Genomic DNA, 22,310 nt, shown 5'->3' with positions numbered 1-22,310 from the left:
TCCTTTTTCAATTAAAAATGTCATGTAAGTCATGGGATTTGAGTACGGAGAAACCCTATAGAAAAATTAATTAAAAAAAAGCATATCTATAATATTCAGTCATTTCAAACGGGGCATAAACTTTTTAAAATGTTTTTACAAATTAATAAGCTCTGTTTCCTCTTGTGTTGTCTTGCATCGTTTATTACTTTCTTTGATTCGTGTTCATCTACGTTTGAACTCAACTTTAAGGTTTATAGTTTGCTGCTGTTTCTGGTGACTGTGATGCCGGTCGCTGGCTAAAGACGAAAACAGTCTGTGAGTATGTTTGGCTCACCGTTTGGTGAGTTCAAACATGCTTTTGGACTCTCAAACATATTATGTTTTATGTTTGGTTGCCTCCAAAAAATCATTTCTTTTCAAAACTCATTTTTTGTTTGAAGTATTTGGACATGTTTGATTAAATGTTTGTATTTCTTAAAATTACGTTTTTCAACGGATCCAAAGATTATCTTTTATATTCATCCATTTGTCCATTAGATGTCAGCGGAACGTGTATCATCATAATTTCAATGGGAATCCAAACATATGCTTTATCCAATAGCAACATAACAGTACTTTAAATTAGTTTTATCATTTTACCAACATATTATAGCAAGCTCGTTTTGTTTTTTTTTTTTTTGGTTTTATCAAACTTAAGTTATCAACAACTTTTGATTCAAACTTATGTTTGTAAATTTTTAATACAAACATGTAGTGGTGTTGATGGACACATGTTATCTGCAAATCTCAATTAGATCTAAATAGTTTGATTTAGATCATTTGTGTATTTGAGTCAAAATCAAATCGATTAAAATCATTCATGTATGAATTGTGTCAAGAATTTAAATTTATAGATCGGATCATAACCGAATTAAATTGTTCAAATTTTTAGAGTTATTTGGTTTAACTTTATATACGGCTAATGTTGAAACTCCAAGTGTTAAAACTACTAGTATTGAAACTTTTTAAGGTATTATTTTCAAGTATACTATTATTTGTTTCACCTTTTTTCTTTTTTTCCTGTTATGTTTATAATATTAATATATCATATTTTGTTCATTCATTTCAGCACATTTGATTGCAGCAAAGTTTATTGAAAGAAATTAGTTTGTAAGGAATAGTTGTGATTCAAACTATAGTAAATCTAGTTAAAAAAATATTTTGTTTTAAAGTGTATTACTCTATTTTAAAATGTTGTATTGGTGGTATTAAATGAATCAATTTTACTACTTTCAGATATGTGATAATATTATGTTAATTGTATTGAATATTTGGATAAATCATGAAATAAAATAATAGTTATAAGAAAAAAAAAATCAAATTTAAATGAATAACTAGTTGTATTGAACCAAATCAAAATATTCATGAATAAATTAGGTTGTGTTGAATTTTGAAAAAAAATATAAAAATTAAACCAAATCAAAAATCAAATTTAATTATATTGGTACCTGAATTTGACAAAAAACAACCCATAAATATCCCTACAAATATGCATTGTATTTCACGGCAAAATAAACATATTAACTCAGTTATTTATTTACTACTTCACATTATATATAAGTATTATTTATTCTATTTTTTATGTAAAGCAAAATTAAAAGACAAACAGTGTGATTTTAAATTTTTTTAATAACATATAGTAATAAATAAGAGTAATTTTAAAAAGAAATAAAGAGATAAAAAAATGATATAAAAAGGTACTAGTAAACAACTAGAATATATAAAGCTTAAAACTCGAGACTAAAAAACAGAAAGACGAGTTAATAAATTAAAGCATAGTATTAAAAATGGTAAAAATGATAGAAAGTGTTGTGTTCCTCTTAGAGTAAGGAATAAGTTCCAACATTTGGAATCTCAAAACCCACGAATGGAGGCAGCCATGGGACTTCACAATGGATTGGTGGCTGGAGACGTGGCTGTGGCTATGCCAGGAACCCGGTAGCCAATAAATGGCTACATCTTTTTCTTGTAATTAGAGCAGCTTCTACTGTGCCTCATCTGAAAAGAATAAATTAATTAATTATGTACGAATATATATATATATATATACATTTTTAAAGCAAATGTTAAAATGGCTAATAGTAAGATTTACTTACTACCTCCTTCCCTTTACATAAGAAGTTTTTTGTTTTTAGAAAATTGCTTGGTAAATTTTATAAAAAAAATTTAAATTAATGTATTATTTTTTTATAAACTATTGATAAATTTAATATCATATGTTCATATCATTTGATGATGTCAAGCTAATTGATAAAAGATTAAACATACAGTTTAACAAAAATCATGTGATTATTTGTTAGACTTTTTGGTAACAATGTAAGCTTTAGAACTGTTAATTTTGTTATTAGTCACCAATTAAATGTTGTTATTTAAATATTTAAATATGTGAACTAAAAGTAATGACATTTTTAATTAGTTTCAGTCAAAATTTAGATTAAAAATTAAAAGCATGAATAAATAAAAAATAAGGACAAAAAAGATAGTGACTTCTTTAAATTAAATAACTTTCTTAATTAATTTATATGAGAATTAGTTTTCTTTCAGGTCATGTGTGCAGGTCATGTGTGGATTAGTTAAATAGTTCATATATTATGTGACATAAATAGTATAAAAATAGTAAAATACTGATTATGTCAACAAAATAGTATAAGAATACTGATTATATAAATAAAGAAGCAAGGTAGTTTGTTATGTTTGGCCGTTTAGGCCCTTCCAGAATAATAAATAAATAAATAAATAAAGTTTAATCATTAAAATAGGAAATTTAAAAAGTAGCTAGTTTTATTAAATATTTTAAAAATACTTTAGCAACACTATTATTGATTTATTTCCATACTAAGTTTATTACATCATGCTTACACGACTGTTTTCTTTTCTCTTCCTTTTTATGTTATGGAGTCTCTTTTTTCTGTTAACACTGTAACTATGACAAAAATCTAAAGAAATAGAAATGTGCAATGATCTCAAACTCTAAGGTTGAAATGCACATAAATTGATTACTTCGATTCTCTGTTCTCTTCATTGTTCTACTCCGGGAACAGAAAGGGCAATCAAGTATGACATTCATATCGTTGCTAGCTAAGCTACTGTGCAAAAATCAAAAATGAAATTGCCCATAACACCTTTCTCTCTCTCGGGGCGTGCAATGTTCTTAAGAAGAAAGTTACACAAATGTATCCCTTTGCTTTGATCTGCTCAGCTTTTCCTCATTCCTTGTCTCCTTTTAACTTCAACTTTTTCGCCTGCATTTTAATACTTCTTCCATTTGGGAATACCCAAACTGATTCTTAAAAGTTTGAGGTGTAGTTTTTAGTTTCCGAAAGTAATAAATTAAAAAAAGAGTCATATAACTGTCGTTCATTATATCATACTCATTTAAATTAAAGTGACAACATAAGATTTTTTTTATATAGGAACGAATGTAACAATACCAATGACTAAAATAGTGATGTACTCATTGAATTTATGTTGAAAAAGCTATAAAAAATAATACATTTGCATGTTAAGTTAGAGTAAGAGGTGGAGCTTTCCTAAACTTCACACACACACACCACAATAAAGAATGCTAAACAAATAAATGATATGTTTGGGTAATATTTTTAGGAGAAGAAAATAAAAAAAATGAGATAATTTTTTTTACAAATTAAAATAATTTTTTCACTAGTTAACCGTTAACTAATTTATAAAAGTTTTCTTATATAATTTTTTTAAAAAAATAAACAAGATCTACAAATTAATTAATAAAAAGATTATTTTAACTTATAAAAAACTTTTTTTTTTCTTATTTTATCATTTTAAAGATACTTTCTGAAGCTTATCCAAACAAACCTGGTTAACTTCATAGAAATCTCGCTAACGAATCTAGCATGAGGGTCCATCTACAAGAAAGTCATGAAAACGACTCTTCTGAAATTGAACATCAACCTCAAATTAACGAAAAATTATAAACAAAGTGTTTTTTTTTAATTATATAGAATAAAAAAGATGAACACTTATCGTAATACTCGATTTCATTTTTCTTTCTTATCTTTCGATACACCTCAATAGGGGGGGGGGGGGTTGTAAGGTCGTTGAGTATGCATTGTTTAGGCTTTAGGTGTAGTAATTGCACGGATGGAAAATAAGCTTTATTAATGAAATAAATATCTTTAAATTTATAAGAATCTATGAGGAATATCAATAAACTAAGCGTAAAATAAAAATTAAAGAAAAATTAGACACAATTTATTTAATGTGCACGGGTCATTCATATTAAATAAGTAACTCCATTTTAAATATACAAGTGAATCTCAAATAAATGCACTAAAACGTGTTACAACTAATCAAATCAAAATAAATCTTTAATTGATATAATAGAAATAAGAAGATAAAATTCTAAAATATAGAACAGATAATATGAAACACTCATTTCTCTCTTTATATATCTTTTTTCCTATTCAACTGGACAATTTGAAATAACACTGCAGTTTAAAAATCAATCTGATTTAACGGTAAACGAATCCGCAATTATAATCCGAAAAAAGATTTATGATTTTCCCCCCTCCTTCTCTCTCTTTCATTGATTTATAATGGTTTTTTCTCTTAAATGAATTCCTAGCATTACATCTCAGTCTCTAATTTAACTTTTCTACTTAAATAAATTATTAGTCCATATAAAAAGAAAACCCAACATAAGGACGTACGTGAGTGAGATATGATGCAAAGACAAAATCATCGAAGAACCCGGCGCGAACCAAAGGGCAAAGGGAGAGTTTATATATGTTTATTATCGCACTCACTCACTCTTTCTTCAATCAATGTATTGTCTGCTACGTCACATTTGAACCTCGATGGGACATTACACCAGTCCCCTCCGTTACAGCACCTGTTCTTTTATTATAATTATTTTTGTGCTTCTATAATTGTAAACAACTTTTTTTGTTTTTAATTAAGAGCTTGTGCTATACTCTCTAGTATAAAAATAGAATAGATTATACAAGACTCATTAATGTTTATGGTTAAAAAAATAACAAAAGTTATTCAGTTTGAACTGATATGTAAGAATAAGATATACCAAAAAAAATCATTTAAGTAACTTAATAAACAATTAATTATACATTATAGATATTATGAGATATTAAATTATTAAGTATTTCTGCTTAAGCTGATGAAACATGAACAAATATTATGACTCGATCACACGGGATTTAATTTAATTGATTATATATATATATATATATATATATATATATATATGTATGAATTATTATAATTTTTTAAATTTCTATTATTAATTTTTACTAATAAAAAGAATATAACTCAATTAGTTCGTCTTTGACTTCATGTTTATAGGCGAATTCTAATTCATCTAGCTCGTCGTATTAATTTCTCTTTTTTTTAACTTACCTAATAAGGGAGCTTAAAAGTCTTGAAGCACACGACTTACTTAATAAGGAGGTTATGTCAGAATTTGAAAGGGATAAGTCTACAACTTCTGTTAATATTTTTGGTAATTTTTTTCTTTACCAAATAAACTTTTGTATTTTCTTCACATAAACGTGAATGCTCTGAAGTTTCTCTATTATTGCATGAAAAATTTTAACTGTTAAGTAAATTATCACTCTATGTATGAGGTGAGGATTTTTTAAATGACACATTATATTATTTTTTTTACTGAGACACAATATTTTAAAACATCATTTTGTTTCAATGTTAATTAACATTATGATTATTTTTTAAAAGTGAAACTATTTGTTGAAATATTTCATATCTACAGTCAAATGTTTTAAATATAGTTTTATAAGCAATGCTTTATATTTTTCTTTTGTATTCAAATATTTTATATTTGAATAAGTGTCCTTTTAAATATTTATGCTAATAAGTTATAATTTTAACGTCGCTGATTGTTTTTATATAATAATTGAAATAATGCTACTGATAAAAAAATTAAGAATGCTAGAATTTTTTTATCAAACTCTAAAATTTGCTAAATTTATAATTTTCTGGAATAACTTTGAGAGTAAAAAAACTACAATTTGTAATTTTAACGAATAACTTTGTTTAAAAACAAAAAATGACTCAACTATATATTTATAATGTTTTTGGATTTATAGTTCTGCACTTATTTGTAATTACTTATATACATATATAGTTAAAAGATTAAGTGTGAGGAAATTTACTTTGCCCAATTACCCCCGCATGTAACTTACTATTTAAATAATTAAACAATAGATTTTATATTATTTGGTATTATATTATTAATTCTTTCATATATATTAACTAGACAATTAGATTACTAATCTTTTTTATACGTCTATATATAAGTCTATTCATATTATTTATAATTCAGAAAAAAAATATCTTGTTTTTTAATTAATCATTTTTATTGCACCTACTTATTTATGTTTATGCCTCTTTATTATGAAAACATATAAATACAATTTTTCAAAAAGAAGAAAAAAAGTGAAACCAAAGCATAAAAACAATAACTTGATGTTTTGTAAAAAGCAGACACCTGGCCCATTACTAAACAAGAAGTCAAGAAGCATGTTGAAATGTTGTTTGGCATATCTATCTAGTCTGACTGTAGAAAACGTCTCACATTAATAACATACAAAATTCTAAAGTGTCTTCCGAGAAAATTCCTAAAATTAAAGGTGCCACCGTCGTAGCATACACAACTTACCTAGGCTAAAGGCAATTTCCCGTTAGTTAAATCAGATTTAACAAAAAAAAAAAAAAACAAACACTCCATTATGAGGTGGAATGAAATGAAAATGAGAGATGGAGAGAAGAGAAATATGAAGAAAGGAGAAAAATAAAAACAACAGATGAACAAAATTAACAGAATAGGATGAGCTTAGCCTTCACATAGAATAATGTATACATTCTGTAATTACATTAACAATAAAAGATAGGCTTAATATTTAATTTACTAATAATCTGAATTAATTTTTACTCTAATAAAGTTGGAATATAAATTCATAATGTTTATTATGATTTACTTTTTATAAAAAACTATAGTAACAAAAAATTATTCAACGTTAAATTGTTAGTACAAGAGAATTTTCTTTTATGAAGTAGGTACAAACTAGCCTTTAGTATTAATAAATGTGGTTGGAGCCCCCACCAAACCCTGCGCGGATAGGGTTGCCTTGAACGTTTTATTTGCTAATTTCTACTTTCTGCTTAATTAGGAAATGACACCAAGCTCAATGGCTTGACCTCATAGCAGAATTCCAGAAGGAAAGAGAAAGATTCATAGGGCTTGTAAGACTCATGGTGGGATATTTTTCCAAGCTCAATTATCTCTATGTTGCTAATAACATCTTCAATCACTGTATTTTAAACATTATTTTTCTTCTATCAATTAATTTTTTGAAATGACACGAGTTTTTTTTAAAAAAAAAAAAAATCTGATAATTGGAACTTGAATCTTGGAACCAATGTTACGTTATTGGCACATGTATCTACCGATAATGATAATACTGTGTTTAGATTATTTTATATTTTTATGTGATATTTTTGCCTAGAAATCTAAATCTTTAAGTAAAAATAAAAAATACAATTTAAATAATAAAAAAGACATAAAATTTTGATAATGAAAATTTTTACTTGAGAATTTAAGTAAAAAATTTACTTCAAAGATCAGTCCCGATAATATCACATTTTCTTTAGAAAAATTAGATTTTGACTCGTGCGTTTCTCATACTTAATGGTTTAAGATTTTATATTTTGATTTTGTATTATATGTAATATAATAACTTATATTTTTATTTTCATACTCATAAAAATATAATTTTACCATAATAATTTAGATAATAATGTGAAATCAGATAAAATGTTTGTCTCCGTGAATTAAATAAATATTTTCTATTTTCTCTTATAAATAAAAAAAATCATTCTTGTGAGTTATATATTTAATTAAAAAAAATTTGGCTAGAAGAAAATTATGAATAATGTATTAAAGTAAAAAGATAATAAACAAAAAATGAATAATTAATTTATTAAAAATAAATTTTAGACACTAATTTTATGTGGAGAAAATAATAGCGATTATGTTAGTATTTGATTTTATTACGTATTTAAAATATATTAATTATGTAAAAAAATATTAACTTTGATTGAAAAAAATATTTAGTAAAGAAATTTATCCCTGTAAATATACTGCAATTTTCCTACTTGCTTATATAAAAAGATATTCATTCACGTGTGCTACATTTTATTTATTTTACATGATAAGTTAAGTTTAATTTTTTTATATATTTACATAATTTTTTGCTATCTATCTTTATCTCCATGGTAAAACATGATATAATTTTCTCCTATTCCTTTCACCCAATTTTTCTCTTTCTGTTTATTTACCTGAAGATTATTAAACCCTAGGAATTAATGGAACAAGCACCTACTTTTGCTGTTATTTCCCTGCATGATAGTAATTAAACGTGTACGAAAGGAAGAATCACATTTTGCTCAAGATACAGAAAAGAAATTTAAAAGAGTATAAATGCAAAGATTCCGTAAAGGCTTCACTGTTCACTGTTCTACCACAGCAGACTCATGCTCAGAAATTTTTGGATTACACGTTGACATCATATTCATACATATATGCCATGTTCAAACCTTTTTACAAATTAAAGGTTCCTGTTTATTCACATGATCGAATGGAATTTGATAATTAATTATATATGCGGCAGCCCAGCAGGTTGCAAATTTCAATTTCGTCCACTAGTTGCCATTTTCATTTCGTACTCCATTGACAGCTTGCTACAAACATTAAAAAAAAAGAGAGAGAGAGAGGAGTTTCAACAACTTTCATCTTCTAATTACATGCAATGCAAAATGTATGCCATATAAAAGTTAATGAACAAATTAAACACATTATACATAAAAATCTAATGCATATTCACGAGTTTCAAAGCATAAAATACAAATAATAAAAATAAAAGAAAAATTGTCGCTTTAAAAATAAGAATATTTTTGAGTCCTTCTTATGTTAGTAGTATCCAAAGATGTACTAAATTAAAAGAGTGAGGTTAATTAATAATATATAATAATGGATTCCTACTTATCACCTGAAAGCACGACAAGGCGTACTGCACGTCAGTTGCCGATATTTGGTGGTGGAAGACAATTCTCAATCTGTGCAAAAAGTAAATGTTGTCATCAACCTCTTCGCTCGCTATAATTAGCATATATAAAGTACTGCAATGCTCATTTCATATATATTTTGATAAACTGTCAACATTTTCTTATCAACAACAACGGGCAAATGTAACTCCTGTCCACCAAAAATGTTTTACAGAAAATTATTATTTTCTTCTCTCTTGTTTTATATATATAATAATCGTATTACAAAGGCCATATATGCTATAAGTGACAGAAATAGAGAGCAAAAAAGAGAGAAAGAAATTAATAAATGTGATATATGAAAGGTAAAGAGAAATAAAACAAAATAGAGTAGAAGTAAGTTGTAAGAGAATGTGGAGTATGTGTATATTAATTTTAATTTCCCGTCTATATTAATTAATTAATTGCAGATTAATTAAAAAAAATAGTTAGAGCGCAAATAAGATCGACCTTGATGAGTCCATTGGCATAAGAAGGATACCATAGTCTTCCAAGTCCTTGCATAGCTTCGCTGCTGTAGTTCGTGAGCCCTCTTCAATTTCAACATATATCTAGTATCAAACATTATTTGTAAATGGTCGTCATTAATTAATACTTGTTTCTTTCCACACACAAAAAAACTCTGCTTAATAAGGGATAGCCTGGTCTCCCAATTACACATATTAAGCATCATAGACTAAGCGGTGACATGGAAATATAGAATATGAAGTATCAACAAAGTAATTGAAGCAACAATAATGCAATTATACTAGCGCTAATGGATTCTGCTAAATACTCACGATATTGGTTTCCACAGAAGAGATATCTACTCTTAGTCCTTTAATTTCATTTAATCCATCTAAAAACAAAAGGAAAAAGATATATGAGAACAGCTGGCAAGTGAAATTTAGAAGAAAAAAAATGAAAGGATGTATATAAAGTTGTAATTCTTCAAAAATATAAGGACAGTTAAAATAATTGTATGACATTTACCAGCCAAAAGTATAGAGGTAAGAAAGTTTGGTTTGATTTGAATTTTATAATAAAAATAGATTTCTAGAACATCTATGAATAAGATAGATAAAACTGCCAAAGTCATGGGATCATACTAATTAATGTCGTTTCTCTTCTTTTTAAAGAAAGAAATTGATCGAGTTAAACATGATTTTAAAAAATTATTAAAAACAAAGGTATTTTTTTTATATAAAGAAACATAAAAAAAAGTTTTTGCATAAATTAATTTTATAGAAGTTTTTCTTTCTCCTTTTTTTTATATTTGAAATTCCAAAATCTAATAACTTTACCTTAAGATAAAAAAATCAAATGCTTTCTAAATCTTGAAAAATGTTCCTCTAAAATGAAATTGTTTCTAAAGTGATGAAAATATATGCGTCTTTAATTAATTTGATCTAAAGGATATTATGATCTTAATCCACTATAATTATAATTTAAGCATAGATACAATCTTATTACTCACTTTAGAAATACTTACTTCAGAAGAGCCTTTCCATGAATATCATCCAAAAAAAAACAAGAAAAAGAGAATAGAGAATAAACACACCGATACTGAATCAGCTGCTTGAGCAAGCCTATCCACGAGGACACCTAGTGCCTGAAACACCAAACTATTCTCTCAAGCGCTGTTTGTAGTTTTGTAAGTGATAGCACAAAGGATAAACAAAAAGGCATAATAAGAGCTATGCTTTTCTCCCTACGCCTTTAGGGTTTCGCCTGGTTCAATGCTACGAATCTTGAATGTTATGAAACAAACACGATGGATAAGGAGCTGCAACAATTGACATTGACTGAAGATCGAGGAGGATGAGGGCTTGGTAATTGACGTGGAGGAAGGAGAAAGCAGCTGCGAAGGCTCTGACTGGTGCCTTGTGGGGCTTCAACGTTATGAAGGATCACATGGCAACGATTTGGAGGCCTAAGAAGGGAGTCACGATCAAAGAGGTGGGACAGGGACGGTATCTCTTCCAGTTCTACCATGAGTTGGATTGCAATCGTATTATGGAAGGAGGGCCATGGGTCGGTTGCAGGAGGGTGCAACTCCAACTCAAGTTCCTTTATTCCATATTGCGTGTTGGGTACAAGTGACTTATCATTTTTTATAATAATTCAAAATAAACCTCAAATGATAATTAAGCAAAAAAAAAAATTATCCCCAAATGGTCATTTGGCCTAAAGAAACATTTGTTGAAAACATCCAACAAAGAATCATTAGTTGTTGTACTTCTTTATGGTTTTGTGTGAATGTCCTCACCTTTGATGGGTGTGGACTTTATTTTCGTCCATGTGAGAAAACTGTAAGGGCGCAGCTTCCTGAACCCCAAACAGAATCAATGAAAAAACTGTAACTGGCCAACTCGAACAGAATAACCTTGGGAATTTTCCATATAATGTTCACATTGCCACCAGATCAATATATTCAGGTATTTCTTTATTTCTAATTCTCGGGATTTCTTTCAATATATGGACTCACCTTTTTTCTCGCATGCCAACAAAATTTGTCCCCTTTTTACTTTTCACCTCTTAAGTTCTGGAGAGCATATCCATAGACTGGGTACTTACATGGAAATTGGCATCCCTAACAAAATTGATACCACCAAAAGCCAAACAAAAGATTCATGTATCAAACGTTTATATTAATTTGATATATTTCTTATTTAATTTCAATATTTTATTTTAATTAATGACATCACATCCTACATTCAATCCGTTCTAAAATAAATTTATATTCAATTAAACTTACTCAATATTATATAAATTTTTCAGTTTCAGGTTGTTAACTCGTACAATCGACAAAACCATTGACACAATCTTCTAATCAGATCAGCCTCCAATCTGAATTATACGACTATTCACTTACATTTCAAATTTTTAGCACAATAATTTAAAATAATAAAGAAACGATTTTTTCCCTTCATTGTATGAAATTGAATGTATACAAATCTTTGTTTATTTCCTTCATTGTATGGAATTGAAAGTATACAAATTCTTTATTTACATTTTCCTCTAGCGAAAGTGTAAAATTATCTCATTTATCCTCAAATAAGGTATCTTACATGATAGTATTCTAAGTTCTAACTCCCGAATGACCTTTTTTTATTTATTTCCGATTAGAATAGATAAACGAGCAAGACTATATATGGCACTATGGTGTGAATAGTCAAAATCAATAAATGACCATAAGTACCATAAGAAAGTTAACACTATCCCTGATATATTATATTAAAACAAGGAAAAAAGCATCTCTTTTGACAAAATTTGTAAGTGAACACTTTAGTTCACAATAGGAACAAAAGCAAGAGAAAGGGAGGAAAAAGAAAAAGAAAAAAAAAAAGGATGATGAATAGATGCATGGTTTCTTCGTCTTCAAGACATTCCGCTATCTATAATAAGATGCCATGATATAAAGCATGAGTGCCGACGATGTGGTGATTATCAACTCCTGCAGATACCATAAAGGATGTCAACTTAGCAGCAACACACACTGACCAACAGGATAATACATAAGTTTGGCATTGGGCAATCAAAAAAATGAAAATAAAGCTATTAATAACAGCAGTGTGTGGTCTTATTTCCAGAGTTAATAAAAACCCAATGCATTTCATTAAATGTGTCATTGAAGAAACAACTTCTGGAACTCCTCCATTTATAAATACATCAAAGCAGTTACACGACATCAAATTGGTCTTTGAAGGAAAATGAATGCCACAAATTATCATCAAAGCACCAACCTTTGGAGGACCAATCTAACCTTGCAAATATCTTTAAGGATCAAAATGGATGATATTTTATAGATGATAATGAAATATATAACATCGTGGAGATTTGATGTTGTAAGGGATGAGCTAGCAGATGAATTGCAATCGACCAAAATGAATTCATGAAAACATTAGTTGGAACCTTCAGTAGTTCAAGGGAAAAAATCAGTGACACCTGTGCTCAGTTAATTGATTTTATTATGCATTCTAAATTCATATGCACATTAAGAAACATAGCCACTTAACCAATGAACTAGCTATCCTAGTTCGGAAGTATTTAGACTTCAATGGCAACCAACTCCTTCACATCACATAACTAAAAAATAATACTCATGTAACCAAAAAATAGTTGCAAATCAGGAATAAAAAATGTCTCAAAGGCAATAACAACTGCAGGTCATGCATCATATTATTCACAAGGATAGTGGATAGTTCTATCTTTATATATTTTAAGCCAGTAAGGACTGCTCCATTTCATAGTATACCTGACTGTTGTACAAAAGAGTAGGAATAAAACCACCTGCAAACTCAATTATGTTCAAAATGAAAGTGTATGCCTGCAAGAAAAGAACCAGAAAATATTAATCTTTATTTGGAAAATAAAGATTAAACTTGGTACAAGTGGAAGTCATACACAATACAAAATTAAAATTTCTGTAAATGGGCTACCACAAATTTTTTTCTTATAAAAATTCTCTTCAAATAAGAAATTCAATAAAGATTAAAAAAAGGAATATTAATGATGCGTCATACCATGATGAAAAACAATTTGGTTTTACGTGAAGTAAAATAGGAAAAGAGGATTATAAGATGAATTGATCCCTCTCCCCCTCCTTCTTTTCTCTTTCTTTCTTTTCAGGAAAAAAGTCATATAGATATATTATATCAGCTTCCTAGTACCCAAAAAAATATATCAGCTTCTGTATTAATTGTTACAGAAGCCAAAAGTTTGGGATATCAAAGTACTGATCCATGAGTCACACCAAAAGATCTAAGGAATCATCATACCAAAGATGAAATAGCTACACATCCAAAAACCAAGGCCAGTGATCGAAGCAATCGTTTTCCCATGCGGAGTCCTTCGCCTGTGTCTTCACCCTCTTCCTGTAGCCAACAGTAACATGAACTATACAATTCTACTAAAAACTCAACATGGTTCAAAAACAGAAGATTTTAAAATTTCACCAAATTTGCTGTCATAAAAGATGAAACTCACATTATATTTGGGGGTTACAGGAGATTCAAAGGTTTTTAACTTCTCAAAAAGCCTATAAACAAAGGCAAAGGCTAAAAACTGCAAAGGTTTATATTCAGCACTGCGCTTGACAAGGATCCAAGCTGTCTGCAGACAGATGATAAACAATTCTGTTTAAACACTACAATTTAAGACAAAAGACACAAGATTGGTACGGTTTTTGAGCATTGATATTTTCCCAAAAATAAAACAACCCCTTATATCCAACTCACAAAAACAGCAGATATTGCCAAGTTGATGCGCATGTCATTTTGACTTGATTTAGTAAACCTGAAATTACATTGAAGGACAAAATAACACCAAAAGATACAAGTAGCTGTTAATAGAGTGATAGTGATAGGGGGGAAAACAATAATTTGAATAAAATGTAGAACACTAGAAATAAATGTAATCCATTCATGCAAGCAGGAAAAATGAGATTTTCCTTCCAAGCTGTTGTATTCAAAAAGCATTAGCAAAAAAGGTTAAAGTACAATTTTGGTTCATCGTCTGAATTTTTTGTTTTAGTTTGGTCTCTCTAGTTTAAAGGTTTCACTTTGGTCCCTTAAAGTGTCTTTGTTAGAGTATGTTGGTCCTTTCTAAGTTACTCATGCACTTGGTCAATTTGGTGACACGTGGCAAACTATAAGAGATGCCACGTCAACCAAAATTAGGTCTAATTAAGTTACTTTAAGGGACCAAAGTGAACTTAATAAAGTAATCCAAATAGAAATGGTTCCTAGCATGATCTTCTCAAAGCAATAATATAAGAGTAATTGGATCATATCAAGAATAAAGGATACCCTAATTAATACTGTTTAATTGACAGATTGATTAAGTGCTTGTTTGACTCAGCTTATTTTAAAGAAATATCACCTATTTTTGTCAACTTTCTAAAAGAGCTTTTGAAAAACAAGTGATCATTTCCTTTGTAACAATCATTATATGCTGTAACCATGTTTGATTTAGATTAGATTTACACAAATTCAATGTAATTTTTTTTTTTTTTTTGGGGGGGGGGGGTAATAACATGGGGACAACTGTCATGCAGCAAAACAGCCTAGTGGTCCCAGCAATGACCTACCACATCATCCAGTCAGATAACTAGACAGGAAACATGTCAACCTAGAGAAGTTCAATATTGAATAGTCCATGAAAGTAACATTGCCAATTATTTTAGTAAACTTATGGTAGCAACAACAAAACTACAATGTCATTAATCATAAGAAGCAACATTAAACCTTGGCCCCCAAGGTATAACTGGAAGCTTGTCCGCATACTTGATCTCCTTTGAAACCTGCATTTAGTTTAATGGGTACATTAAGGTTTTGAGATGCAAACAAAAAAAAAACATTGGGGTCAAGAGCAGTGCTACCAACACACTCTAACACATCGTTTCTCTCACACACTATATATTATTGGTTAAAATTTATTGGAAACTACAAAATTATGAGTGGAACTCATTAAATATGTAGTGGGACACACAAAATAATGTGATTTCCAATAAATTTCAACTAGTAGTAAAGAGTGTGTTACTAGCATTTCTCTTGGGGTCAAATACTTGGGGAAAACAATAGGAAGAAGGCACAATACATATTTGAATGAACAATTTTTTCCATAAAGGTATCTCCTAGGGAGATAGTTGTGTGCTTTTCAATATCTACAACCCATGCTAAACATGAAAGCATTGCATAGCTGAAACAAAAATCATGATTGTTGTATACTTTTTCAATATCCACTGCCCATGCTAACCATTAAAGATTTGCATAGCTGAAGTAAAAATCACGATTGGGTGGGTATACTCCGCATAGAATTATCAATGATTATGATACTAAGACAGGAATTGATAAATCATAATCCTGGCAGTTACTTCATCATGTCATTCTGTCTAACTTCCCCCACCTGCTCACCCAAAGCAGCCCAAAGAAAATAATGAAAAATATCAAGAATTCAAGATTATGGCACTATTTTGAGAAGGGGGACATAGTCAAAAGAGATGTTCCATAAAATTACAGCTACTTTGTCAAAGGAAGTCCAGTGAATATAGAATGCATCAAATACATCCAAAACTAAATTAACAAAGTAGCTTCAACCTCAAACACAAGTTAAACAAAAAGTATTTCAGTGTTGTCATGCCACCAAGTTATGTGGGTAATTTTAAGTGTCCACAAAAGGAAAGATTCCCCTACATTACCTTAAATGATCCAAAAGTCACACCCTTTTTCCGATTAGACAATTGAGCCATCATGAGTTTGTCATATGCCTTTTCCAGCTGAATCATACATTCACAACACAAAATCCCACACATCAGTGCATTAAACATTGAGAAAAATCATATATCAATACACATCAATAAGAACCACAAAAATAATGGAATCATCAACCTCTTATACCACATATGTGAGTTTTACTATGGAGGACAAACATTAAAAGTAAACTTAAATATTATACATATTGCTCGGCTCATACTTTCAATTTCCAAACATGATTGCAAACAATCAACCTCACCTATTTGAAACTTGGAAAGCTAGTTGCCAAGTCAGCAATGACATCACAGACTGTTCCACAATATAATATTGTTGGAATGCCAATAGTTATCAAAACCATTTTATCCAAAAACAAAGGAAAACGGTTAACCTACTCTAGAAGCAGTTGCTTCATCGCCGTTCATCTCAGCCTCCTTCTTTTTTTTAGCATATGCTGCCTTGACCATGTCAAATTTCTCAATAGGGCTTACACCTAGCACCTACATCGCATCACAGCAACTCAGATACAACTCGAATGACTTCAAATTCCAAAAATTATAGTGAAGTTTTCACTTTTTACCTCATAAGGATTAAATTCACCATCGGGATTAGAGCTTCCAGCCGCAGATGCAGCAGCACAGATGATCTTTCTATCACTCCGTGCTGCTGTCTGGGGAAACCTGAAAATTCACACCAAATTGCATTTTATTAACCCTACAAACTAGAAATGAGCTCCACAAAGATAAGAAACGCGTCATATGCGAAATCGAGAAATAGAAACGGGAATATAATCTTACTAAGTGGATAGAAACAAAGAGAGAAATGGATGACCTGAGGCTGAGAGAGGTTGAAACTTTTGGGCGAAAATTGTTGTGGGAGAAACTCAATTTGGGGCAGTGCAGTATGTTTGAGATTCCCAGAGCCATTGGGCGCGCCACTGCAACGATGTTCTCTCTCTCTCTCTCTCTCTCTCTCAGTGTATGACTGAATTTTGAGTTGTATAGGGTTTTGCTTTTTAGTCCTGGTTATTTTGATTTTTTTTAATATGGACTTGAATCACGATAAATAAAGTTTGATTAAAGATTATTTATACTAACAATTGAATTTGAATTTGAATTTAAATATTATTTAAATAATTTAATTTTAATTTTAACACGTTATTTAATTACTTGTATTTAATTACTTCATTTTTTTAATTTTTTCTAACTTTAATCTAAATCAAATATGAATTATAGATTAAAGTTAAAAAAATTATTTTTATCAGGATAAAAATATAAATTATTATTTAAAAAAAAAATAATAAAACTAAACGCCTACTAAAATAAGTTATTCATTTAAAAAAATAACCATGACTAAGAAAATCAACAAATACTATGTATGTATAATAAATTGTAAATTTGTTAAAATCAATTTTAAATTTTTTTAACTAAAGTTGAGATTCTTCTTTTTTCTAAAGATAAATTAATCCTTTTATAGTAAACGTAAAAATAAGATTGCTTCTAAAGCACAAATAATAACTTGGTCAAGGGTAAACCAGAAAAATTTAAATCATAATTAAAATTAGCGAGCTCTGGAGCAATAAAAAAAAACCCTAGCAAATCAACCTAAATGTAGGATAACATGTTTAAATGTAGCACTTGTGTCCTTTTTGTATAGGTGAAAGTCATGGATATACACACTTGATGAGATAAATTTTATTTTATTTTAAAGTTAAAATATAATTTTCATTCTATTATTTTTCAAAATTTACGATTTTAATCTTTGTAACCAATTTAAAACCTTGACTTGTATTTTTTGAATTCGTTTTCTTATAAATTATGTTTATCAATAATTAAATAATATAAAAAACATCTATCATGTGGTTTATAAACATGCAAGTGTTAGAAAATGTTTCAAATTAATCACGGGAATTACAATAATGCCCATAAAAAAAACTAAAATAACTGATTTTTAAAAAATATATATACAGAATGAAATGTCTTAATTAAAATATTAAGACTAAAATCATAAATTTTTTAAACCAAGAAAAAAAATGTCTCAAATAAAAAAATAGGAGAAATAAAATTACAACTTTAAAAGAATAGAGAGACAATAATTACATTTTAATCTTGTGTTAATTGTGTTAATAGTAGGCCTAAAAAATTGGAAGCCATTCGAATATATTTTTAGATTGACATAATATAATTGAGTGCGGTATAGTGCATGAAAAATAACTGTAAACTAAGAGAAAGAAATTGCTTGAAGTCGATTAATTTAGTGAATTACATTATGATTCTAATATTTATAAAGGTGAGAAACATAAACTAAAAATGGAAGAACCATTCCAACAATTTGTTAATGTTTCGTTTTATTAACAGCTTCATTCTTATGTGGAGTGCAAAGACAAGGTATCTATGGATGATCCAAGTTCAAAAGATATTTGATTAGTTGTACATTTGAAACTAACAACTAACATAATAATCATAAAACCACATCAACGGGCCACATAATTATCATTATTATATTATCAACGGGCCCTACTGTAAGCAAGCAGCCAAAAAAAGTTTAAGCAAAAGCAGTTTGAAGCAATTAATTAATAAAACAGTAAGTTATGAACAGAAAAGACAATGAAGTTCGCGTGGCCTAATGGATAAGGCGCTCGCCTCCGGAGCGGGAGATTGTGGGTTCGAGTCCCACCGTGGACGTCTACGCATATCATTTTAATGTGCAGTGCACTCAATCTAATTCTAGACTTTTTATTTTTAAAGAGTTTAATATTATTAGGCAAGCAATGTAACTGAGAAAAATAAGATTACTCCTAAAAAGAAGAAAACTAAAGGTGTTATATTGTACTTCGATTTTTTGGTTTTAAAAGGAGTTCAATAATATGCAAGTATTGTCAACATTAAAAAATTTACTTTATTTACTGGTAGAGTACAAAGTAAGTGTATGCATTATTTTTGTAAAAAGACAAATTTTAGAAAATAAAAATAAAAAACAAAAAGATAAGATACTGGATGGAAAAATATAAATGATAAAATATTGAAAGTAGAATATTAAAATACTTATTTTTTTAAAAATGAATATATTATACTGGAAAATACTTTTAAAAAATAATAAATAAACAAACCCTAAACTTCTAACTTGTTGTCATCATGTGATCTGGTAAAATGTCACTCATTTGTAAAAATAACCCATATAGAAAAATAATTTCTTATACAATTTTGAACCACAACTAATATAGAAAATTAGTATTTTTTTTATGGATTAGTGTTCAATGTAAAAGTGATCTACCAATAAGGTTAAATACAATTGATAGATAATTGAATTTGTTAAACATGTTGACAAGAATTCGATTATGTGATTATATATGATTTTCACGTCTCATAACTTTCGATTATGAGAATATCTTATTTTTAGAAAGAAAAAAAAAAGATGTGATCTTTTATATTGATTCCAGAATCAATCTATATCAACTAATTACATATTTCTTATAAGGTGTAATAAATCTAAAAATTAAAAAAATAATCTATATGAAAAATATTTTTCTATTAGTGAAGTAACCATTTTTTTTCATTGCGTTGTTTGATTTTCTTATTTATTATACTTAATAGTTAATTAATGCATTGATATGTACTTCAATTGCTTTGACAAGTACTAATTATATAAGTGATTATGCACTTCGTTTGTACCTGGAAATCTTTTTGAATTTTTTTATTTAAATGTTTAGAAATTTCCGTAGAATTTATTGTTGGAACAAGACAAGACAATTTTATTCCTTTTAAAAGTTCATCACCATTCCCTTTTCCTAAACTTTTTTGTTTAGAAAAAAAAAAAAGAATTCTTTCTAATTATACATGGTTGGACTACCAACAAAGGTTGTCTAGTTGGTAACGAATTTATGTCCCATAAAGATAAGGATTCGACTCCTGCGGCTAATGTAAGGACTTTGTTGGACCCCGAAAATCAAGCCGAGGTTTGTCTAACTTTGTTGAACCTCGAAAATCAAATCACTTAAACTTTTCAATACAAAACATCGCTGGGCTATTTCATATTGTATAAATTTCAGATATCATACTGTATAATATAAATTCTCCGTGCAAGCGTTCCTATAGTAATAATTGTAATTGGAATGATTCGTAAGAACTACATAATCGAAGCTTAAAGTTGAAGGAAAATTTTGCCTTTGCTTCAAATAACAGTCAAAAGTCACTACCAAAAAAAATGACAGTCAAAAGTAATTTGTTCCTGTATATGCGTCGTATAATTGCATAAACTTCTCTCGAGCCTTTATTTAGAAGTGTTATCCATTGATCATCTTTAATTTAGTTCTCATCTGGCAATTTGCATTGCCAAAATGGATTTTAAGTCTTGCTCACAAACACCAAGCTGAAACCAAAGGTTAATTGCCATCTAAAAACAAAAAAGTTAAGGAGTGAGACAAATTTTATACTAGTATCATGCAATCTAGCTATATAATATCCCAGATATCAATTGTCTCATGATGTTTGCCCTGATTTGATAAATATATTGTACCAAAATTCCATTTCTTCACTGAGCTGACAAGAACCATGATTGTCCTCAATTTCTCCAAAAGTATCTGAGGAGACTGCACCGTAAAATCCTGCAATAGGTGGATTAATATTCCTTACGGGTAAACCGTAATTGGCAATCATTACATTTGCAGTGACAGTACTAGAAGCAGCACTTGATGCATCCAAACTAGTATTTGCTTGTGCCTCTTGCAAGATACGTGAGGAAGCATTGCCATTGTGCACTCCACTTTTCTGGATCCTCTTCTTCAAATGGGTATGCCAAAAATTCTTTATTTCGTTGTCTGTTCTTCCGGGTAAGCTTGCCGCTATAGCAGACCATCTATGCAATCAAGGGGTTCACAATCACAATGAAATTTTAATTTTCATCTTTTATTACTTACTTGACCAAATTCACTCACATTCTATAACATACTACATATATGCTACATCTGATCTGATCATATCTTACTGATATTTTTATACTAGAAAATTATATATATGTATATATATATATATATATGGCATCTTTTTAAATCAATACACACGAGATGCTGGAGTTTTTGTTTCCGTAGTCAGAACTCATGCACGTAGAGAGACAGTATAGTCAATTAATATGTTAATTAGGTACCCTACACCCACCTGTTTCCAAGAATTCCATGTAGCTTTAGGATGGTATGTTCTTCTTCTTTGCTGAATTTCCCTCGTTTAATATCAGGCCTCAAGTAATTTATCCAACGAAGCCTACAACTCTTGCCACACCTTAACAAACCTAAACAATCATATCATATCATATAGATAAGATTATACAGAAAATGTTGCATATACAGTAGTAGCTAATTGGTTTGTGTTAGCTAGGAAAAAGGAATGTAATTAGCACACTGACCAGCTTGTTTAGGAAGGGCACGCCAGTTTCCATGGCCATATTGTTGAATATGAGAAACCAATATCTGATCTTCTTCAGCAGTCCAAGGTCCCTTCTTCAATCCCATTCTCTCACAACAAGGAGTTCTCGTCATGGTCACTGCACTCAGTGCAACACAATAATAATGTGTCTCCTTTTCTTTGTACTAAAATAACTTTGATTTGGTCTGGCCTCGTGCTCACGCTCTTTCAAGGTAGCTTCGGCTAGCTCCTTTATTAACTACTATACTAGGGAAAATATATAACATGCGGTCCAAATAAACAGTATATATGGCTACCAAAACAAAAGTGCTTGATAGTGATCACGTCATATCCCTTTTCGTGGGTTTTCCAATTCCCGTTTTACTTCTCCAAATTAAAGCACGCACACCCACAGTACAAATTAAATAATTGGAAATTTGTGTTTTAGTAGGCTAAACGGGATCAAAATTTCTATACTTTTATAATGAATTTAGTTTTCATTTTTTTAATAATAAAATGTGAATTTAAGTTTTCCTAACTTACAAAAATATGA

The 22,310-nt window shown here is 29.1% G+C and overlaps 2 protein-coding genes and 1 non-coding gene across 3 annotated transcripts; 1 reads left to right on the top strand and 2 right to left on the bottom strand.

The window, feature by feature from the left end:
* Positions 1 to 12,272: 12,272 nt before the first annotated feature.
* On the bottom strand, positions 12,273 to 17,347 carry LOC100814672 (uncharacterized). Its single transcript, NM_001253138.2, has 10 exons — positions 17,193 to 17,347; positions 16,942 to 17,041; positions 16,757 to 16,861; positions 16,310 to 16,387; positions 15,357 to 15,412; positions 14,349 to 14,406; positions 14,098 to 14,223; positions 13,890 to 13,985; positions 13,367 to 13,438; positions 12,273 to 12,565 (listed from the first exon to the last, which is right to left on the bottom strand). The coding sequence occupies exons 1-10, from the start codon at positions 17,285 to 17,287 to the stop codon at positions 12,503 to 12,505; spliced, it is 849 nt and encodes a 282-aa protein (NP_001240067.1). The 5' UTR covers positions 17,288 to 17,347; the 3' UTR covers positions 12,273 to 12,502.
* Positions 17,348 to 18,972: 1,625 nt separating this feature from the next.
* On the top strand, positions 18,973 to 19,045 carry TRNAR-CCG (transfer RNA arginine (anticodon CCG)). Its single transcript has one exon. It is a non-coding gene; the product is annotated as a tRNA-Arg (tRNA).
* Positions 19,046 to 20,393: 1,348 nt separating this feature from the next.
* Positions 20,394 to 22,008, bottom strand: LOC102663040 (transcription factor MYB4). Its single transcript, XM_006604799.4, has 3 exons — positions 21,759 to 22,008; positions 21,515 to 21,644; positions 20,394 to 21,215 (listed from the first exon to the last, which is right to left on the bottom strand). Exons 1-3 carry the CDS (start codon positions 21,889 to 21,891, stop codon positions 20,840 to 20,842), a joined length of 639 nt encoding a protein of 212 aa, XP_006604862.1. The 5' UTR covers positions 21,892 to 22,008; the 3' UTR covers positions 20,394 to 20,839.
* Between the last annotated feature and the right edge of the window lie 302 nt (positions 22,009 to 22,310).

The sequence above is a fragment of the Glycine max genome, chromosome 19, assembly GCF_000004515.6.
Source record: "Glycine max cultivar Williams 82 chromosome 19, Glycine_max_v4.0, whole genome shotgun sequence".
Classification (NCBI taxonomy): Eukaryota; Viridiplantae; Streptophyta; class Magnoliopsida; order Fabales; family Fabaceae; genus Glycine; species Glycine max.
The sequence above is the reverse complement of the archived record's forward strand: the minus strand, read 5'-3'. Positions and strand labels throughout refer to the sequence as shown.